Here is a 22,548-nt window from a genome sequence, read left to right on the forward strand (position 1 = left end):
ACTCCCAGTTTCTAAAGTTGGTGCCTGGTAGGAAAGCAACAGTCTGATGCTTTCCTTGGGCTTTACTTGGTGTGAGGAGAGGCTGAGGGCACAGGGCTGAAGAAGAGACTAAAGCAGCCTCATAGAATGGCTTGGGTTGGAAGGGACCTCAAGGATCATGAAGCTCCAACATGCTGCCTGTCACATGCAGGGCTGCCAACCTCCCCATTTAATACTAGACCAGGTTGCCTGGGGCCCCATCCAACCTGGCCTTGAACACCTCCAGGGACGGGGCATCCACAACCTCTCTGGGCAGCCTGCGCCAGCACCTCACCACTCTCAAAGTAAAGAACCTCCCCTTGACATCCAACCTAAGCTGCAGACTGCTCTCTGCAGCTCCTGAGGAGGGGAAGCAGAGGGAGTTTGTTCTACTTGTGAATATCTTCACAGCACTGAACTATGTGACACAGCTTATAACCTAAAGAATGTGGCAGCAGTGCTGAGCTGCCTCCAAATTATCAGGTGGGAGAAATTCATGTTGTTAAGGGAAATAATTTCTTCAGCATGAATACAGTAACGAAAACAGTTAAGAGAACTTAAACCCTCTGAAAAGGTTTTCTTTTAATTGTTATGTGCTTTTGCCAAAATACCTCTAGGAGGCTGGGTGGATTTTTAGATTTAATGGAAGTAGCAGTGAACAGAAACTGAACCCCAAAGTTCCAGAATCACAGAAGATCACAACTTGCCAATTTTTATTTCTTCTGTATTTCCTAATCTTTCAAAATAAGCTCAAAGGCAGAACACAAAAGAAAATATTGTCTTTTTTTTTTTTTTTAATAAAAATATCAGCATGTTCAGACTTTTTTTTTCCTCAGTGCTATTATTTCAGCTGACGTCTGTCTTCCAATCAGTGTCCACACAGTTCTCAGAGAAACATTCTTATTTCTTCTCCACTTCAGAGCTAAGTTCTGAAACACAATACAGACTACAGAAATCCTTCTGTTTGTTTTGGGAGATGGATGATCTCTTGAAGGAGCTTACCACCCTACTGAGACAAAATGGTCCATTGCTCACATCACCACTTGCAGAAAAACGCTGCTTCAACACTGATTATGTAAGATGAACTCACTTTACTGTGGTCAAGAAATCTGATTTCCTCCCTAAATTCCCCAAACAATGAAAAATGAAAGACTGATACTGATGAGAAAGTATGGTTTAAATGTAAAAGAATATTTTGGCTCTAAGTCTACACTGAAGAGCACCGGGGGAATGCGTGCAGTCACAAACCCCGCCTGTTTGTGCTCGACAGCACAACGAGCAAAGCTTTCCCTTCTCATACCAAAGAGTAAGGACAAAAAGGAAGTAATGAAGTGACTGGTAGCTTTAATTTAGAAATGATAACAAATACTTTCTATCTGAAGTTTATGTCAAATGGGAAATAAAACCCAGAGGATGCAGACTAAAATGTCAGATACTGGTTAGAGAGGTGAATTTGTCCATCCGAATGATGAGGATAAACAACAACAGAACCAAAACATTTCTAATGTGACATCCTACGATGATTTTTGAGCCTTCTAAGGGGAAGAAAGGAAGGCGATATACCAGTAAATATGCACATAGCTGCTCAAATCACTGCTACCAATCAGTGCACCAGAGCAGGGTGAACACGTTCCTCGTGTTTCTATTGAGTTGTATTATGCCAAATACAACAGTCATCACACACATCAACTTTTAACTCACATCTCTAATTTGAGTTACGTCAAAATAATTCCTCAATGGAGAGAAGCGGTGCTGCTTACCTGCATACGAATGGACCTCATGTAAACAGGAGTTTTATTTGAACTTGTTTTGTTTAGTTGACATAAATACAATCTGAATGCAATTCAGCTCTGGCAACTGCTATATTAGAGGTAACACTGAAGGAAAATTATCAACTTTAAACGCAGCAAAATATATATCTAAATTATATACAGAAATATGTATTTCTTTGTATCGTGTAGAATATATGTATAATTATAAAAATGATTTATTTTTATTTTAAAGAAAACATGTCCTTCGCAAGGATGCCAAGATCTTTCACAGAAAAATGTGAGCACACCAAACAACCTCTTCTAGTAAAACCTTAATTACTTTTGAGATACAAATAAATTGTTAATGGCAACCATGGCCAACCATTTCTGTATTATGTGCAAGCTTATTAAATTTTCTCAATTGCTTCTATGCAAAAATACTAGAGAAAATTGTAACCACATCAGGAATCTTTAAGAGCCGCCTTCCAGAATTCCAGTTTTGTACTTCAGCTTCAGACATTTATTGTTCAAGAAACAGCTAGAGGTATTTCTGGCATCATCCTTAACAGAACTGCCTGAACCTAACTGCACTAAAAGCACAAATACATCAGATTTAGTTAAGCAAACATACTTGACATACAGTCGGGGAATAAAACAAGAAAAAATAATAAAAAAATATCTCCTCTCCCAAAAACAAGCACTTAGATCAAGCAATCCAGTTAAAGGCAATGCAATCTGAACATGTAACCTAGTTAGATTTTATAAAACCAACACCTAGTATCACAATTATGGTACAGTTACATCTTAAGTCTGTCTTCCTGCTTTGCTAAAATATCCAACACCTACCCACTGAGAATCCTATTGTGGAATTTCTATCACTTACAGAAAACTTAGAAATCTTCCTCATTCTTTTGTAATTTAAGTTTTAAATTCTTATGTACCCACCTGCTTTGTCAGTGGTCAAAATAAAAAGTACTCTCCTGCAAGAAAGCATTTACTATGCAATACACCTCAACCTTCCCTTCTTTCCTTAAGTGAAGATTATTTGAATCCACAACACAGGCATTGTGGTAGTCATAAAAACATACATCTCTCAGCTGTGAGTGTAAGTACTCTATTTACTTACCAGTCCTCTAATCCTTTCACATAATTTACCCTCACATTTCATGTTTATCATATCATTCTCATACTTAATTCTCAGCCTAAAAAAAAAAAAAAACTTAATACACTCTGAAAACTTAACACAAAGGAAATAAGATTAATTTGACAACTAATTAGCACAACAGATTCTTAATCAGTAGGCCTGTATATTGCTGTAATTGAAGTAGATGATTTATACAGCAGGGGAGAATGCACCTAATTCACAGTGCATTTCTACCATATGGTTTCTCTCTAGGGTCATCCCATACTTTTTCATGACATTTAGATATGCTGGTACATTTAATTTCATTTATTTCTTCTTCTAGAAGACAACTGATACATAAGTACGAAGACTTCAGAGACAGAGAAAGCTCCAATTTCAAATTTTCTACAGCATTAGAAATGTTATTACTGAATGAGTTCATAGATTTCTTCATTCATATCTTACAACTAAAGTAAAATGCACCAGTATCTACTCTACTCAAGCTGTAAGTATGAGAAGAACTTGCTCCTGAACCCCAACGCTCACAGGAAACTCTCTGAAGTCGTACGCTTGTTTAGTCCTGTAGCAGCTTCTACTACATAATCAAGTAACAGGTTTCCAAAAATTTCAGCTATTAGTTAACGAGAAGAAAATCAAACCCAGACCTGACTAAAAGAGACAACTAACCAACTGTATTAACTAAACAATGACCAGACTCAAACTGAAGCAGTGGCTCTCCAACTTCTGCTATTGAACTCCAAATCCAGCTTACTGAAGTACTGCCAGCTACCATCCTCTGGTCCCCTTGTAGAGTACCTAAACATGTTCACCACAGGTTTTTCCCATTCAGCTTGTTTCCTAACATTTCTCTCTCTCTCTCTCTCTCTCTCTCTCTCCAGTCTTGAAACCACTCTGTTTCTTGTCTCATCAGAACACCAGTATAGCAGTACAATACAGCAGTACCAATACAACAGTAATAGCACTGTGATCTACTGGTGGCTCCACGCGCCAGAAAACATTCCGATGGGCACAGAATGATGCTCTGGCAATGCTTGCCAAGGTAATACCACATATTAGTGCCCTAATTAAAGAAGCCATTGCATAAAGAATAGGAGGTAGAAGACATTTGAAGAGATCTCCTTTCCTACTTGCTAACAAAAGCAGAATTGAATCCAGAGTTCAGTAGCCATCAAGCAGCTAAGTGTTCTCAGGTCGTTTTACCTACAGCTCATCCTATTGCCCGCAGATCTTCTGTTTGCCCACCCCATTTCCAGGGAATTCAGTCTATGAGTTTGAAAAGCCACGAAAACTGCAGAAGCTGTCATATTTGCTGTGAGCAGATCTGCATGGTCACATCATTGGCATTTTTAAAAGCCAGGTTAAAACAACTAACTTTCAATTCATCCCTTCCTACGTGAGTGTTCTGTATGTTAAGATACCTGAAAACTGCACTGATACAGTAGCACTTATTTTAACTTGTATTACGAATAAACCGCACATGCTGTTTTACAGACAATATATATTTGTAAACTTGCTCATGCAAAATTAGTGTGCACAACAGGGATATTTGTTTTCTAATCCCCACACCTTAAAAAAATGACATTTATGTCTGCTTCTTTTTGAACTGTGCCAAAGCCCCCTCTTTAATATAATAAATCTTACACAGGATTTATCTGCCAGCCAAACCAATTTATGAAGCTGAAACAAAAAAAAATAAAAAGTTATACAAAAACATGGTGCACCTGGATGCTTGATTCCCACCTCCCCCACACCTCTTTGTTGTTGTCTACAAATAGAAAGAGTAAACAAAAGAAAAAAAAAAATCATGGTCACAAAATTTTAACATTTTAATCCTAAATGTTACAAGGAAAATGGATGTTGGAACCTACTTCCATACACCATGCGTCAACTTTTTAATTCCCAAATGTGGCCAAATCCACTAAAACAAGAGTGGTTAACAAACGCTGGATTATGGAAATACATTTCTGGAATAGATGCTAGAAAAGCAACAATGGGAAAAGCCAACTGTCTCCATAAAGGTAAATAAAGTGGAACAATGTGTAGATTAGATATTTTTTTCTGTTTCTTACTCATAACCTGTCAATTCAGTGCATCTTATGGTTCAACATAATGGTCCCCATTTTGGGCAAACATTTAACTAGTGTCCATAGATTCCAAGTTAGTGGATGAGGAATCTTTTTGGATACTTTCAAAGATAGTTGCCAGCTCGGTGTTAGAGCTTATCTGTGACTGGAATTCACTCATTAGCGGACTCTTTTCTGCTTCTGGAATGGTAAGAAGTGCTGCTACTGCCCTCATCGCAGATCGTTTCAGTTCATCTTGCTTTTCAAACTCCTGTTTCACTGAATTTGCCTTTACCTAGGGAAAAAAGTGAAAATGTTTGAAAATGTAGCTCAACTCTCCCTCTAAACCCACCTTAACCCACACTTATCTTATAAAGACCTATTTCCTTTCACCAGACCAAAACTGAACACTCCACAGTAAACACAAAAATGCTGCGTGTTACCAAGTCAATTACCAAATAGAAATGTTAGCAGCTAACCTCTAGCTAGTAGAGTCAGTAAATAACAGTGAAATGGTGTTATCACAAATACTTCCAGACTTCAGAGAACAACAGTTAAGCAAAAAAATCTGCTTTTATTAAAATAATCTATTAGCCTTCTCTTGATTTCAGTGATAAATTATTATTAAAAACAGTAAAAATTCTTGACAGTCAATATAACAGATTACAGTAATGGGGAAAAAAAAGATAAATCAGGCATTAAATCAGTATCAGAGCACACAGCTGAATCAAGATGAGTGGGAGTAGGAGACCAACTGTGCCAAAACCCAAAAATCTCACTGTATAAATGAGAAAAAAAACACCACAACAAAACAAACCAAAAGCAGCACCATTTTATGCTACCTTCATCACTCTAATGTTTGTCTGCAACAACATAACCCTCAGAAGTCAGAAAAACCCTTAGTATTCTACTTTCACTGTTTATAATAACACACAAGTTGCTGAAGTAGCAACTACGTTTTTGAGAAACAAAAAAATGGCAAAAAAACAAGACTTTTAAAAATGAGCTGACCATTTTGGTCTTTAATTTGTAGTTTAAGGAGAAGTAATACATGTATAAGGATCCACGTATTTGCATCGTTCTGCAGTTTACAAACTATAATTCAGGAAAAGCTCTAGCAGTACACCTAGATTACAAGCAGCGTTCTTCAGACACAAATTCATTTATAATTCTGTAAGGCAACACAAGTTAATTAACAAACAGAAGTTGCAATTTAAAACAATACCTTAGTTGTACATGTAGCACGCAGAGGTTCAACAAGCCTATCCAATCTCTGCAGCACTGCACTTGGACAAAGGGTCGACAGTCTCACCAACATTAAAAAGGTTAGCATCTAGTTGGAGAGAAAACCAAAAAATCAGTCATGCACAACACAGTCATTTCCTAGAACACTGTGCAACCGTTCACAGCAACACTTTAATGATATTTTAAATAATGAAATATTTAAACACACGAGGTAGCATTCTTACCATTTCAGTCCACTCACTATTCAAAACATTTCTTGCTTGCTTACATAGCAAAATGACAGCTAACCTTAATGTCATAGTGATCCTTCAAGCCATCTTCAACATGGTTTAGGAATTCAAATATATCTAGTCTATCCAAACAGCTATCCAAAAGAGTATACATGCATTCAAAGGCAGCTTTCCTAATGTCCAAACCATCATCAACTGTGTGCTTAAATGGTCCCATTTCCACCTGTCAGCAAATAAAAACAAAGTTAAAAAATAATACATTTAGACAAACGGAGTCTATTTGCGTTAATCTAGTCACATTTTTCTTAGTTAACATACCTCTCTGATTAATTCCTTCCTGACTTTTGTTTCATTGTAAAGATGAGGAAGCACAGTATCTAAGAGGTCCCTTATTAATGATGGTTTATTGTGTGCAGCTGAGTTAAATGTCACTAGGGCTACTCTCCTGACATTGAGATCCGGGTCCTCCAATGTTTTCAAAAAATCACCTGCAATAAATCAACAAATTCCTAAGTTACCAGAAGATAAGCCTACTCAGTATGTATTGGTGTAACAAGGCCTGTCTCCATACATTTTCACGTTAGTTTCTGCTGCTCTGTAGCATTGCTTTGGTAAAACAAAAGCCTGCAGAAACAAGTAATCCCACCCCCGCAGTATTTAGCAACTTCCAGGAGCGCTGAACCTTTAAAGAGGAGAAAAACAGGGTGTAAATAAAGCAGCTTCTACACCCACAAAAATAAGGTAACGAGACTAAAAATTAGAGATTCTTGAAGTAGTAGATAGCAGTAGTTCACTTACTGTATTCAATACCCAAAAAGTATTTCCAGAAATCAAAGGGGTAAAGCAGTTTTAGTGGAAGATAGTAGGAGAAGCCCACACACATAATCAATCAACTCATTAATGTATTATTAAAAAAGAAATAAAGATTAGCAATGAAAGTAAGGTAAGAGCTGACATCGCCTCACCATAAATAAACAACTTGCTCCCCACAAAACTGTTTGTAAAGATGAATCTTTTTACTCCTTATTAGATTTAGTGGTATACACTTCTTCCTAAAGATTTTAGGGTAATCAATCCACTATAAAGCTAACAGTCACCACAGCATATTAAAGAAATCTACAACAATGTCATACCAACGAGAAAAGCTCAGAAAGCCACAGAATTGCAAAGCTCTATCACACTGAAAGCTCTGATTATCTTACCCACAAACAATAGCCTTAAATAACTTTCAGATCAGAAAGCATTACAGAATCACAAAGACCTAGATTTACAGTCCACCATCTGATAATACTCAGAATTAACACACATATGCATATTTTAAGACCAAACATTTCCAAGACCACCTTTCCGGGTAAAGACAGAACCTGACTAATTCAAGCTGACATAATTTAGAAAGATCTTGGAAGAAGAAATCATCTCTTAGGTACCATCTTTCTAAAAGTCCTTGCTCCTTATATTCTTTTCCATTGCAGCTTAAATATATGCTACTTTTATCACATATCTTGTACCGTTCTGAATTCAAATAAGCTAGAGTTAACAGAAATAATTGGATCCTAAGGAAACCATTTCAAACAGTTTCAACAGTTAACATAAGCAGCTATTTCTGGTTCCATCTACAAAACGATCTTTCTCTGAAGACACACAGAATACATTTTAAATGCAATTCCATCACTTGAAAACTTAGAATTTGTCACTAGAACTAAATAACTTACCTATGCAGTTCTTCAAGAGTGGGTCTATGGGTTGTGGATGATCAGAAATAGTGAACTTAACAGCAGTCACCACAGAACTTCGAGCATATGAGGATCCTAACATGAAATAAAATTGTGAGTACGTAACAGTTAAAACACTACAACTACAGAATTTAAATCACACTTAAACCCACTCTTTACCAGCTTCTAATATCCTTACAATAGCTGAAGAATAAATGCTTCTTATTACTAGTAACGCAATGTAGCCTCCACAGATATACTGGCATTGCATTTTAAATGCTGAGACACAGTATGTGTAATAAATCTTTTCTGCTCCAGAAAACTGAAGCAATGAGCCTACTTGCACACTCTTTTAATTTATCTCATGCAATCCTATAAACAATTCTCCTCTTTAAAGCAGAAGGACATGAAGAAAACACACCGATACAGTTCTAAACTCATTGATTGGTTCCATCCTTCCTATCCTTACAAATTTCAGAATTCTTATTCAAGAATTAGGAATATATAAAATGCTAACGCTCCGCAACAAATCTATCAAGCAGTACTGTCCTTCGCTGCCTACGCTCTCCCCTTTAAGTTTTACAGTTTAAGTTTACAGTTTTGTTAAATGTAACATTATTAAATTAAATATCATACTCTGAAAGAAGAACATTCATGCTCTGCATGACTTACTTTCTCCTGCCCAAATGGAACTAAGCTTCATATTGTTCTTGGCAGAGGGTTTTGAGGGGCAAGCAAATTTCAGGAATGTTACAGAACTTAAGCAAATCACTAAAAGAATCTCACAGCAATTTATTAAGATAATATAAGGCCATTTTTTACAATTTATGCATACAACTCACCTGATGCCAAGTATCCCTTGAGTCGTGGAAGCAGGGTCTCTGGGTCTATTAAAGTAAGCTTGCCCAAGCATTCAGCAACAACATTCCTTGTACCCTCTTCTGCACATTCGCAGTGTTTCAGAAGTAAGGCCCAGATGTTCTCAACATATGGTTTGAGACCAATCACTGATGCAGAGCTAATTATTTCTTTCAAGGAATGAAGAAGAAGGTATTGCCTTTTAGGCTGGCTGGTTATTTCTTGTAAGACAAAAGGCAGATACTCAGGAAGATTGCCAACGCTAATACTGCCTAATGCGTAAGATGCTGCTGATTTGACTTCTTCACTAGGAGAAGAGAATGCTTCTAATATTACAGACTTCAGCTCAATTTGTCCACTTAAGTCAATGTGATGCCCAACTTCCCCAAGTGAAAGCAAAGCCAAAAGCCGAATGGAATCCGTGGACCTTGAGTTCTTGACATCTTGAATGAACTGACCTACCACAGCTGGTCCTTCCTTAGGGCACGCTCGAGTAAGGGCAGCCACACATTTGGCAATGGAATAATAAGACTGCTTGTGAGTAAGTGCTGTGCTCTGAGAGTACACTGGACCAGTTAACATGCGCAGCAAATCCATATAGCCTAAATTATTTGTACCAGTCACAACCAAAGCCTGGAAAAATTCCAGCATGGCACTAAGCGCTCCGCCCTGAAGCAGAGGCGATCTCACCAGCCCAATAAGTTCATTGAGAATGGACCCACTAATCTTTGACAAGGAGGAAGGATATACCTTAGCAAGTGTTGTCAGAAAACTGATGGCCATCTGCGATACGTGCATATCACTTTCACTAATAAGAGGTGGAAGCTCATCCAGGACAGCATCAATCATGGCAGCTGTCAAGCTGTCACTGTAATTCTTAATTAAAATATCTAGAGCAGAAAGAGTGCCCAGTTTCAAAGCCCGTTGGTTCTTTCTCAAAAAAGAAGCAAGAATAGGAACTCCTTCCCCCAAGATTGGTCTCAAATCTATCTTCAAAGGAGAACCAGCAATCAGTGTCATGGCCTTCACTGTAGTTAACCGAGTGATTTCATTCTTCAGTCTCTCTAGGAAGATCTGAAGTGTACTAGGCAAGTCTGTGCCCAAGCTGTCACCAAGGCTACAAATGATTTGACCCATGCAAGATATTGCCCTTTCTTTCACCTCCTGATCAATGTCAGCAGCCTTTAACCTCTTGATTGTACAAGTAAAGAGATCTTTGATGTATGGAGAAGCATCAAAGGAAGAAGGCTGGTCTAAAGGACGAATGACTTTCACTAGTTGTTGAGTAACCAAAAGTGCCTCTGATGTGATCTTGTAAAATGGATCTCCAACACAAGCTACAACTGGAGGCACCAGTGCTTGAACATGAGGATGAAAAACTTGGGGAGAATGATTGCAGAGGATCACATACAAACAGGACAAAGCATCTATCTTCAGATTAGAAGAACTTGATTTGTCATTCAGTGAAAAAATTATTCCTGGAAGAAAGATGAAAAACGTATTTTTAGGTTAGGATATTTATACCCTGTTAGAACACTTCAAACTTCTGAAGGAAGGCAGCTATACTGTGTTAGGATGACTGTAGGAAAACACTTACTGAATGCTTCCCAAGCCCCTTTCTTGCCATTTTATTCAAACAATTACTCTACAAACTTTTTCTACACAGAGGACCTGGGCCATTTGAAGGTTTGTGATGCCTTTTTTTTTTTTTTATTATAAAAGGAATCTGTACCTTTACATTTTCCAAGATTACTTTTCCTTTTTTACTTCAAAATTCAGTATCTAAGGCACTAAAAACTAAAATACAAGCAATATTTTTTGAGATAATCAACTAGAGGCAAATGAACCTTTCATTAAAGTACAGAAGAAAAAAAATCCAGTCTTACAGCCAGCCCTTGTTTTCAAGATTAATGGAAATGGAATTAAAATATGTACACGAATTTATACATACAGTAGCTGATTACGTTGCCAATTTCAAATATAAACAGTATAGTCAAGACTTTCGTCCTTTAGTTTCATATCAAAGTTCTCAGTAAATCTTTAGTTTAATTGTACGCTTCTCATACCTGGTACAAGCACAGGAACATGCTGTGTTAGGGCTCCAGGTAACACATTTACTAGCTCAGTCAGCATATTAAAGCAACACTGACGGGTCTTCACACTTTTCTCCTTCATTTGTTTGTGCAAGGCTTTAACAATGTTGGGAACCTGTAACCATCACACATCTGTTAATCGATTCAATAGCTGACATTTCTTTCATCTGTCATCACTTGGGGAGAAGGCTAAGACAAACCTTTCTCTATTTCTGATTTCCCCACAGAATCAGTTATTGTATAAATAGCAAGAAATAAAGATTCAAAAGAATCACAAACTAAAAAAAAACAGTATTACAACTTCAAAAGGTGAGATGAAACAAAAGAAAACTACATTTGCATTAATAAAACTATGCAGAGAAACAAGAAGTCAGTCAAATAATTCACTTTAAGAAAAGGAAAATGCCATTTGTCAGCACTATCCTTTTTATTTTGCAAATCAAACATGTTATAGCAAATCAAGTTTTATCATGATTAATAGAGGCTTTGCCTATGTTCTGGGACATGAAAAATAACTAGTTTGCTTTGGCAAAGTGGTTAAATTACATGGGACATGCAACTTCTAAAGGTAAACAACTGAAGTCAGATAAGCATATCTGCCCAAGCCAGTAATTTTAATTTCCATGACTGGAAATTAACTGCTGCACTTTTCTGGGCTGGTTCTAAGGCTTGCGATCCCAGAACACAGTACCACAGTACTATAACCTGCAATCTATATGTGACAAAAGCATAGCATGGCATATTTCAAGAGCTATCAATATGAATAGGACAAAATATCCATGTGTTTTCACAAAGTTAAACAAAAAACCTTGATGAATAACCTGACTCTGAAGCATTGTCAGAGGTGTCTCTCCTTGTTCCATTGCATCAGGATCACAAAGCCAACTTTGCACCGGTCGAGTTTGTTTTAAAAGAGAAAGATAAGCATGAAAAACATCTGCTTTAACATTTTCTTCACGTTCTTTGAATCTGGCTATTAAAGCGGGAGACACAGTTTTGTAGAATTCTGGAAGCATTTCGTGCCGTGTGCTAACAACAGCATCCAGACATTTAGCAGCTGCACGCCTTACTTTCCAGCTCATGTCATCATCATCACTGTATTCATCATCGCTCCCTTGAAAAAATAAAATTATGCAGATGTTCAAATCTAGACAATCAAAGCATCAAAGTCTTATCTTACAGAAAAATATTGAGTATTTTGCATTTTTTAACCTATTTGATTTTATGCATTAAGTAATAATGTTTACAGGGGAAGTAGTGAGAAATCTTTCCCACTACGTCAAACATGTATTTCCAATTCATTAACTGACATATTTTTCACTTCAGATCTATCATACTACATGCTGTAACCTTTTACCACCTTTTATGTATTTTAAAATATTTATCTTGCACTTTATGTTCACTCTTGGAATTATTTACCTTCAGCAGTAACATCTAATACTTTTATTCTGAGAAATGAGTTCATATGTCATGCTTATAAACCAATATAGAAATTCAATTTGGAGCTATGCAAGTCATTCAAATACTGACACTTAGCAGCACTGCCACCATTTCAATTTTCACAGACCACTGCAAGTTCTCAAGACTCTCACCCAAACCAAAATACAAATATACCTTGATCATCATCATCACCACCATCAGCATCCATAGCATTTTCATCTTCATCTTCATCATCATAATTGTAATTTGGATCATAGGTAAGATATTTAAGACAAATATTTATTATAGTAGATACATGAGGATAAACTTCTTTAGGACATCTGCACAGTACCAGAACAAAAGTAAAGTCAGATTATCTATAAGAATTAAAATATTTCTGCCTAAAAGACTTAACACTGCATGCAGTACTCTGAAGACATCAAAGCTAAACCAAATACCATCAGATGCATCCATCTGAATCTGTAATTCAGATAGGACAATGCCACCATGCAACCCAATCTACTAGACTGGAATTTTGCAGAAGAGCAAGATATGCCTTTGGATATGATTTATTTTCCTCATCACTACTAGACAACAAGAATTATTAGAATACTTCCTCCCTCCTGTGTGCATTAGTAGCACTGACACAGTAGAGTTTATGACATCCAAACATAACCCACTGCTTAGCAGTTAAGGTGTAACATTGAGTTATAGGAACAGTTTCAGTTCAAATCTTGCAAAAATATTTTACACCAATATATTTTACACCAGAGACTACCTTAACAGCTCACAATCAAACAGCACACTGTTAGATATTAAGAAAACTCAAAATAAGTACCTGAGAATTACTTACCTCCTAACAAAGGATTCAAATGCTTGAATGCAATACTCTCGTAGTTCATCATCGTCTACATTACAAAACTTTACAACCAAAGGAATTATTTTCTCAAGATATTCACCTGATAAAGAAATATTAGCAAAGTAATTACTCTCATCTAAAGAGTCCACCCAGTTACAGATAATTTATATATTTTTCTTACCTATTCTATGACCTGCTTGCCTACTGATAGCAGCAATACACTGTATATAGGTCCTAGTTGTTGACATGGAATCATTTTTAGACAGCTCTGTCAACAGATGTTCAATGAGGTCAACAAAAACCATATTGCCACAACTCATAACCAGGTGACCAAGAGCAATGATGGTTCTTTTCCTCACAGCAAGTCTGGGGCTAGTCAGCTGGGGGAGCAGACAGGTCAGAATTGAAGGATGGAAGTTAACAAGCAGTCCTCCTTGCCTTAAAACAGACAAAACACAAACTCAAACCAATTGAATCTAGATAACTTTGTTCATATATTCTACCAGAATTACTTTAAATATTCCCAGAACACCACAGAGATTCCAATTAAGTTTTTAAATTTTTGGAACTTTTAAAAACAAGAAACGAGTTTAAATATACCTTCAAAGCAGTAAACATTGAAAATTAGCTTAAAACTACAGTTATCAGAAAATGAAACAAATTGTCAGTCTTCTTGATCAACTTATCTTCAATACATCCCACTTTTTAGTTTTAACTAAGGTTCCATTTACACTAAATATCTTGCATATTATTTCACTTAAGTCATCTTTATTTCACATTTTGAAAATTAGGAAAGGAGTATTTACTGGCACTCATCAGCATTTTGGAAGAAGGATGTTTACCTGCTCAGCATATCAGCCATGATATCTAGTGCCTCCAATTGAACAGACACATCTTCCTGCTTGGCAATAGCACTAGTGAGACGCCCTGTGATCTTTTTGCAAACATTAGCTGCTAACGCAGAACCTGAAAGTACAATAAAACCTCAGCATTTCCATAATGAGAAAATACAGTTATTAACAGCAGAGATCATGCCTCTGACTATGGGAAGCAACTTGAATTTAACATGAATCATCTTTCCCACCCAATAAAACAAGTTTAAACAGCAAGTTTCTTTGCTAATGTAAAGTATTATGCTCTGCATTAGAACTGAAAGACTACCTATCTACCCCAAAACATACAGAGTAGGACAGCTTTAGTTCCATAAGTTGTACATAACAGAAAGGATAGTGCTTTTGGCAGGGCAAGCAATGGAAAGCAAAGGCCAAGATAAGCTTAGAGCAATAAATGGAAGGACTACAGGTAAAAATATAGTAACTAAGAGAAGCACAGAAGTAGATAGAGCCACTTTTAAAAAAAAAAAACAAACAAGATCAAACCCCTTTACACAAGAAGCTATTTAAATCTACTTGAAAGACTGCTAAAATAAACATTATATGTGTTTTAAAACTCATGTTAAAATGTATTTGCTACACTTGCATAGTTTCCCCCAACATACACAGCTCACTCAATGTTGCTCAAAGTAATTTTACAAACCAACTCATTTCCTGATGGCTTGCACTCATCTTTGTGTGCATGAAGGGTTTTTTGTTGTTTTCATTTAAATCACACTTTTGGAACGTTGATGTGAAATTAAAGCCATTCCAATCCACATTTTAATTATTTATTTTTAAGTTTATGCATCTCACTACTACCCGATTAACATGTGATTATTTATTGGTGGACTTTCAATAAAGGATGTCAAAATCAGAGTGTATTTGTATTGTTTGTTTGTTCCTATTTAAGCAACTTCAGTCTCTAAAAACCACATTTTCAAAGCCCTCTTTATCAGCCTTCTCATTTATACCCTACATACAATATCTGAAATCCACTTGAGTAAAAAAGTAGTACTATTAACTGAAGAGCTGTTCATCATTAGCATCTCTTCTGGAGCCAGCTGCCTTCATTTAAAACTACAAGCAAGCATTTCAGTAACTTAACAGGCAATTGTTAGAAACATTAGGTACATTCCAAAACACTTACCAAAACTGAGGCAAGAAATTTGATCATTAAAGAAAAACATGCAATTTTTAATTTAACAGTATTCTATCAACCAAAAAGCAAGAAGAGGTTTAGTTATGAGTACAGCCCAGAGATGTTCCACCAGATGATTATTAAAATAGAAGCTTTTATGCTCCATTTGTTACGCCAATGTTCCTGTCACATAAGTTTTTTTCCTGAAGAGTTACATCAGAGTGGGAAACTAAGTTTTTTAAACCACCAAAATTCCAAAGTACAGTAACAGAACAAACTAAAAAAAAACATCTTGAATACAAAACACCTTACCACTGGAAGCTGGGGGGAGTTCTCCAATCACAGTTTTAAGGCCAATGCTTGAAATGTCACGCAACTGTTCTTTATCCGAAAGCATGTTTGTACAGAGCGTATCTACAATGGTCTCCACTTGATACTCCTTCACTTTGCTCACCAAAGGACCAAGGCTGTATAAGCAGAAGAAAGGCAATACATTTGCAATGATAAATAAAAACATCAAAATCCTTCGTTTTTATTTCAGTATTTTGTTTGAAGTCACAAACTTAAGATCGGTTTCGGTCAAAGCAAATGTTTTAAATCTGACAGCTTCTAGCTGGTTAGGCTGATAATCTATCTCCTTAGATCTAGTAACAAAATACAGATTTAGCACATCTCTTTTCTTTTTTTTTTTTTTAACCTAGTGATGGAAACAATTTTGTATGACTGCTCTGCTTCATGGTACCAAAACCTGAGTCCCTCTTACTTCATCACACTTAATGCCAAGTGTTGTAGGCGACAGCCAAGGTTTATAAAATTACCTACCCAGAAACATCAGTTTATGTACTTGATTATTGCTGCCTACAAAGTTCAGACAAGAAAGCAAACCTCGTTACTACCACATCTTTATTCTACAAAACACTTGGGTTCTTTTTGACACGTTCACTCTATGCCATAGAGTGCCTTAACAGAATACAGCAGTGAAATATAAAACAAAATCATGACAAATCTTCACTCACAGAGACCCTTATAAACACTGCACTTGGGGGAAAAAGAGAAAATGTCACTGAAAGGTTAATGTTTAGTCATCCCAAATATTTCAAGGATGATGACAATTTTGTTTCTCTTATCAAACGCTTCCTTTTGTTCAAAGCACTGAAGCTGCAGATGGCCCAGTGAAATCTACTTCACTGCTAAGAAATACAGGATCCTTCACTATCTTCCTAACCCTACTGTCAACTTCCACTGCCTCTCCATTGTTAATACCCTGTTCCAGAAAGGAAGTTATGCAAAAAATCACAATGCCTTATTCTGTCTCTATTTCCTTCTAACACTAGCAAGCAAGTCTTCCACTTCCTTCTTGAGGCTCTAGGAAAGACACATGAGCAGGACTGTGCTTTTATTGAGCTGTGTAGAAAAGTACACACACCTTTTCTCTGCCACAAACCCAATGCTGTGCCGTTACACAGAGGAGATCTATAAAATGTCACAGAGTATATGACTCACTGTGGCTTGGAGGCCTCCATCCATTTTTCCTCATTTTGCACCAATACTGAAAACATTCCCATGATATTGGCTGTGCTAACACATTTTCTTACTAGATTTGATCACTAAACACTACAGGGTACAATTAAATCTATTTGTTGTGAAGCAAGAGGGGTAGTTCAGAAAAAAAAGACCTTATTTTAGTACACAGCATATTTCATAAGTAATCAAAACTAGAATCAAGAACCACAATACAATTGTTTCTACACTGCAAAACTGGTACTGTAAGCACTCACCCACAATCACAAAAGCTTTACCAGCAAAACAAGAAAGACCACCTTGCAAAAATAAGTTACTTTAAAATTCCATTCAGCTGTTAACATTCAAAAAGAAGCATGAGAACTTAAGTTTCCTCACTGCTCCTCTCCCCCTTTCACTCGAGACTTGCTTACTTAGTTCTAACTTTTTTTTCTTTTTTTACAACACCTGCCTTCAGAAAAACCACCTCAGAAATGGGAAATCTCAGAAATTCTGGAAAATCAGCATTGTAAGCTACGCAATCAAAAAACCCTGCGTTCATCAAAAACACAGCAGTTAACCCAGACAGACAGTAACTGCTCTGAAATACATACCTCCCTAATTTTACAAGCTTCTGCATTTTGATCTCGACAGCTATTTTCTCTGTGGTGACATCCATAACATTATTACCCTATCAAATCATGCTTACTGGTGTGATGTCAACACCGGAACCATAGACTGGAACCACAGGCTGGCCTGGGTTGAAAAGGACCACAATGATCACCTGGTTTCAACCCCTGCCATGTGCAGGGTCACCAACCAGCAGACCAGGCTGCCCAGAGCCACATCCAGCCTGGCCCTGAATGCCTCCAGGGATGGGGCATCCACAGCCTCCTTGGGCAACCTGTTCCAGTGCGTCACCACCCTCTGGGTGAAAAAACTTCCTCCTAATATCTAACCTAAACCTCCCATCTTAGTTTAAAACCACTCCCCCTTCACTATCACTATCCACTCTGGTAAACAGATGGACTCCCTCCTGTTCATAGTCAGAATCTCAAAAGGTGAGATGCAACATGAAGCTACTGTTACTGAGTTTGTAGAGGCTTTGGTTTGGCACTGAACCTACAAGAAGGAATAGCAGCCAAACAAGAAGCTGCATGCAAGTCACACAGGAGCACAAGCAATGGCCTGAGGCAAAAATGGAGTCAGTAGTAGCAAGGACCAGCTACAGAAAACAGGAATTGTGTAACTGTAGAATTAACAGAAACACAGATGTATCTCCAGAAAACAATCTTTTCTTCCATAAAAATAGAAGGGCTAATGGATAGCACTGTCTTGATCTTATGTGCAGACATTCCCCTAGTTATGTTTTACTACTGATCCAGATGTCTCACCAAAGAAATCCTACAGTTCAATTTGTGACACCATCCCAATGCTTTTCCACCTGTGGCACACGCTTCAGGTTATACACATCACCATCAAATTCAACTCAGAAGAAAGCAGAGAAGGCTTTCACGACATTCTATATAACCTCTCTCTCAGTGCAAACGCTGACCAATAGTAGAAGCTGTGTTTTGATGCGATGGGCTCACCTACACTGGTTATGATTTCAAAAAGTGGCAAGATGTGCAACACTGTTATTTTTTAGGAATAATTTTTCAAAAGCTTAAACTCTGGTGCTATGACCTTTTTTTTTTTGTGAAAGTGAGGGTGCAACTTGAGGCCCACACACAGGTCCAAGTGAGCCTGTGGGGAAAAAACAAAAAACCAAAATCATTTGGATGTGGTGCTCAGAGACAGAGCACCAGAGGGTTGTTAGAGCTAGGGCAGTATGGCTGGGTTGCGTTGGACTTGATGATTTTTAAGGTCTTTTCCAACCTGAGCTGTCCTATGATTCCATGATGGTTCTCTCTGGTCTGTTCTCTCCTACGCTGCCAGGACAGCAGGTGAGCGACTTCAAGAGCCACAGCAACCTCCAGATAGAGCCAAGCCCTACAGAGCAGAAACCATCCATGTTTCTGCAGCCTACAAGGGCGGAGAAAAATTTATCTGTCCTTCAACAATATGCACAATGTACAGAGACAATCACCTCACAAACCAGAAATATATGGAAATAAGGGCATGAACAAATGCAGAAAAGAAGGAGCATACTAAAGCCAACTGCAAACTCATCATGTTAGGACAACATTAGAATGGGATGCCTCCATATAAACTAAATTTCTTCTACACTGAATTTTTATACTCTGTATGCCTGCTTTTCATTAAGGCTTTATTCTAGCAAAGTTAGCAGAGACCAACATGATCCCTGCCAGGTTATAGTAAACTCCAGCTTTGGAGAGCTGAAATTAAACAAGAAAACTGAATGATCTTGTTATCAAATATTAAACATAAGAAAGCAAAGATTAAAGTCTTCAAATCTATCCCAGTATTTATAAAGTACATGAGATCTTTGAGACTGCAGACATTTAGGGCCATAACATCACTGAAATACTGGAAGTTTGGAGAAGTTTTACACATTATTTTGCCATCTACTTGTAAAATAGATTAACATATTTAACACCAGAACAACATTCAACTAGAAGTATCTGTCAAGTTTAATTCCTTGTTAGCCTTAAAAGGAGTATCTTGTGGAAAGGTGGACTGTCTTGCCAAGTTGATTAAAAGACAGTAATAAAGTTGTAGTGTACGAATTCACAATTCAGTGTTCACTGTTTGGAAACAAATAGCAATTACCACACTTTCAGAACAGCTTGGTCACAAGTCAGTCTGATAAACAAGGGTAGATCTTTTGTTTTGCTTTTGTAAAATGCTTTGAAAGGTTAAATTAGAAAAAAAATAGAACAAGTTCAAGATACTGGAAAAGAGGTGGGAAAAAGGTGGGATAACTTCAAACTTCATACAATTGATCATAGAATATAATAAGGGAATTATTAGATGATGGTGCAGAGCTAAACCCTGATTAACAGTTACACAGTTCCAGAGAAGTGAAGATATGTGATATGTTCTATCGTAATTGTACCACGGTACTGAAAAGAAGCTATCTGGATGCAAAGTATTTCCTTTCAGCAATTACAGGAGGGAAAAAAGAAAAGCTTTGGTTTTATTTCCTAAGTTTCTGAGAGTGATTCTGAATTAAAAGAGTAAGTTTCACATTAAAAAAAAAGGAAGCATTGGCACTAAGTCAGCTGCACAAAACCAGAAAAGAAATTAAAAAAAATCAACAGGCAAGCAGAAATTCTGTCCAAGCTAGCATGATACTGATCTCTTAATAAAGGCCATTATTCTGAAAGCAGATAGTCAAAAACCTAAATCAAGTTCTGCCACTCAAGCAAAAGCTTTCTTCAACTTAGTACTTATATCAACTCCCACACTACTGTGTAACAAAAATCCACAAATATGTTAAGACAGAAGAATCACCCTCGAGTCTTCACAGTCTAAAGGAGAAAGTTTCTTACTTCATATGTATTGAGAGACAAGCAAACAGTGTGCAAGCTGACAAGCAAAGCAGTCTTCCTTGTTTTACTGGAGTTCAAATCCAGCTCCCTAGGAACACAGCTGGATTCTGAGTTCACCACTAGCTAATAAAACTGTGAGGAAGGCAGTTGTAGGGAAACTTGTGGGTCACTCATCACCATTCAGAAGGAAAGGCTTGAGGCAACAGCATTCACCATACAGGCACTAAATAATGTTAGTTTAGGAGCTCAAGACTGTACTTGCTAAGAATGAGAGTAAGACAACCCCAAGCTTTCATCACCTCTTTGGTACTACTGGGAGGGGGGGTGGGGGGGGGAAAAACAACCACCCTTATTTCTGTGGTTTTTTAGTAGTAGAGATTTGAGGATGTGCAGCTTAACTCTTAAGTGCTGTCAACAAGGAACTGCCCCCTGCTATTAATTTTACTTGCTGACCTGTGTGCGCTTTGGATTTTCTCACCGTTACGAAATGCTGCTGGGCACCACACTGAATTCACTTCTGAGCGCACGGTCAAACAGGACAGTGAATTTGCTCATTTTGGAACTGCATATTTTACTGGCTCCCACTAGTGGGGTTACTGTTCTTTTGACTGTGCATGGGGCAAAAAGAATGATCTGGTCAAACAGCTTAGAAGTACCTATAGGGTAAAGAGAAACTCACATGCTTCAAGCTCCTGTGAAACTCTATCTTCTACCCCATCTCAGAACACCATGGTTTTCATGCCTTTTGCAGCAATGGCTTCCAAACACATTCCAACTTCCCTTACACCTTTCACACTTGCCTCTCCACATACAGCTCAAACCACAGGATGACTTAGACCTTTAAAACCACAGTTCCACCTGATCACCTATTTTCTCCATTCCCAAAATAAGATAGTGCTTCAACAGCTCAAGCTAAGCTGCTACTCTGCAGTTAGAATTCAAACTCAGAAGACTGCAAGCCAGGGATTCCAGCTGAACTCAAAGGACTGAGACCTACAGTTTTCATTTGGTGACAACTAGCAGACATGCCTCTCTGTATGTGAAGACAAAAATAAAAATCTTCCTTCCCCAACCCTGCTGTATGTGCCCCAATGTTGCTTCCCTTCTTTCTCACATCCAAAAAAAAAAAAAAAAACAACATCACAGTAACAAGTGTTAACTGTCATCAAAAATGTTCAACAGAAGCCAAAGGCAGCAAGCAAGTGCAGACAGAGATATCCATCACAAGAACCAAATACCTGCATTGAAGCACCATGTGTAACTTACTATGTAACAGCAATGACAGAGTAACATCTAGTCACTAGCGGTCAGTCACAGACAAACCCATCAGCTTCTCTTTCAGCAGCTGCACTCACAATGCCTCACACCCATGACCTCAACCCAGCATTTGTGCTTGAGGCACAGCACCTACTCTAATAAGCCTGGAACACGCAATTCCCAGTTGCAGAGATAATCACACCTACTCCTCTACACGCCAGCCTTCACAAACTGTAACCTGCCTGGTTTCTTTCTCTCCACCACCACCACATTACTTGGGTTATAAAACCTGCTCAAAATAAGGACAATGTGGGGATTATTTATTATTTAAAAAAAAAAAAAAAAGGCAGAAAAAGTGAAACACATTTACCAAAAGCATGCACTGAAATATTACATTTGACTAATTCCAGCTTTATTATAGCATCAATCTTGACAAATTTGACATTGAGGTCAACTCCTCTCATCAGACCACAGACAACAATCAACCCAATGCCATAAATTCAGGAAGACTACAGCTTACTCCTCACCCTTTGCTGGGAAGTTAAACTCAGGCCCTTCTCTGGCACTGCCCTTTAATTTAGGACAAAGGGATTGTATAGACATCTTTAGATTCCACCTAACCATCTCACAGTTACTAAATCCTGGACAGCAGGGATTTACAAGACTATACCTACGATCTTAATCTTAGCACATTACTGTTTCAATCAAGTTAACTGAACAATACAGTTTTATTAAAATAATTTTTGGACGCTGATAGCAGCAATGGCCATTTTCCCCTAACAGATGGGCTCCTGGTGAGCTTGCACATGACTATCTGCCAAGACACAGATTACCACCAAGAATTTTCTCTCTCACAAACACACCAAGCCCCCTGACTGCATTCCTAAAAGCTAAAACATTTTCTCACAAGTTTCTTCACAAGCTGATCTTA

At 37.6% G+C, this 22,548-nt stretch overlaps 1 protein-coding gene across 3 annotated transcripts in view; it reads right to left on the reverse strand.

Annotated features, from left to right (window-relative positions):
• Window positions 1-4,715: 4,715 nt before the first annotated feature.
• CAND1 (cullin associated and neddylation dissociated 1) overlaps window positions 4,716-22,548 on the reverse strand; it is a 29,338-nt gene continuing 11,505 nt past the window's right edge. For all 3 annotated transcript variants that reach the window (XM_052669092.1, XM_052669090.1, XM_052669091.1), the window contains exons 3-15: window positions 15,718-15,872; window positions 14,235-14,358; window positions 13,574-13,830; window positions 13,387-13,492; window positions 12,729-12,874; window positions 11,936-12,228; window positions 11,088-11,229; window positions 9,006-10,499; window positions 8,164-8,259; window positions 6,770-6,939; window positions 6,510-6,674; window positions 6,202-6,309; window positions 4,716-5,271 (exon numbers count right to left, since the gene is read on the reverse strand). In XM_052669092.1, coding sequence (XP_052525052.1) covers window positions 5,047-5,271; window positions 6,202-6,309; window positions 6,510-6,674; window positions 6,770-6,939; window positions 8,164-8,259; window positions 9,006-10,499; window positions 11,088-11,229; window positions 11,936-12,228; window positions 12,729-12,874; window positions 13,387-13,492; window positions 13,574-13,830; window positions 14,235-14,358; window positions 15,718-15,872 — 3,481 coding nt within the window. In that variant the 3' untranslated portion in view covers window positions 4,716-5,046. The remainder of the gene's footprint in view (window positions 5,272-6,201; window positions 6,310-6,509; window positions 6,675-6,769; window positions 6,940-8,163; window positions 8,260-9,005; window positions 10,500-11,087; window positions 11,230-11,935; window positions 12,229-12,728; window positions 12,875-13,386; window positions 13,493-13,573; window positions 13,831-14,234; window positions 14,359-15,717; window positions 15,873-22,548) is intronic.

This window comes from Tympanuchus pallidicinctus, unplaced genomic scaffold (assembly GCF_026119805.1).
Source record: "Tympanuchus pallidicinctus isolate F22 unplaced genomic scaffold, pur_lepc_1.0 scaffold8, whole genome shotgun sequence".
NCBI lineage: Eukaryota > Metazoa > Chordata > Aves > Galliformes > Phasianidae > Tympanuchus > Tympanuchus pallidicinctus.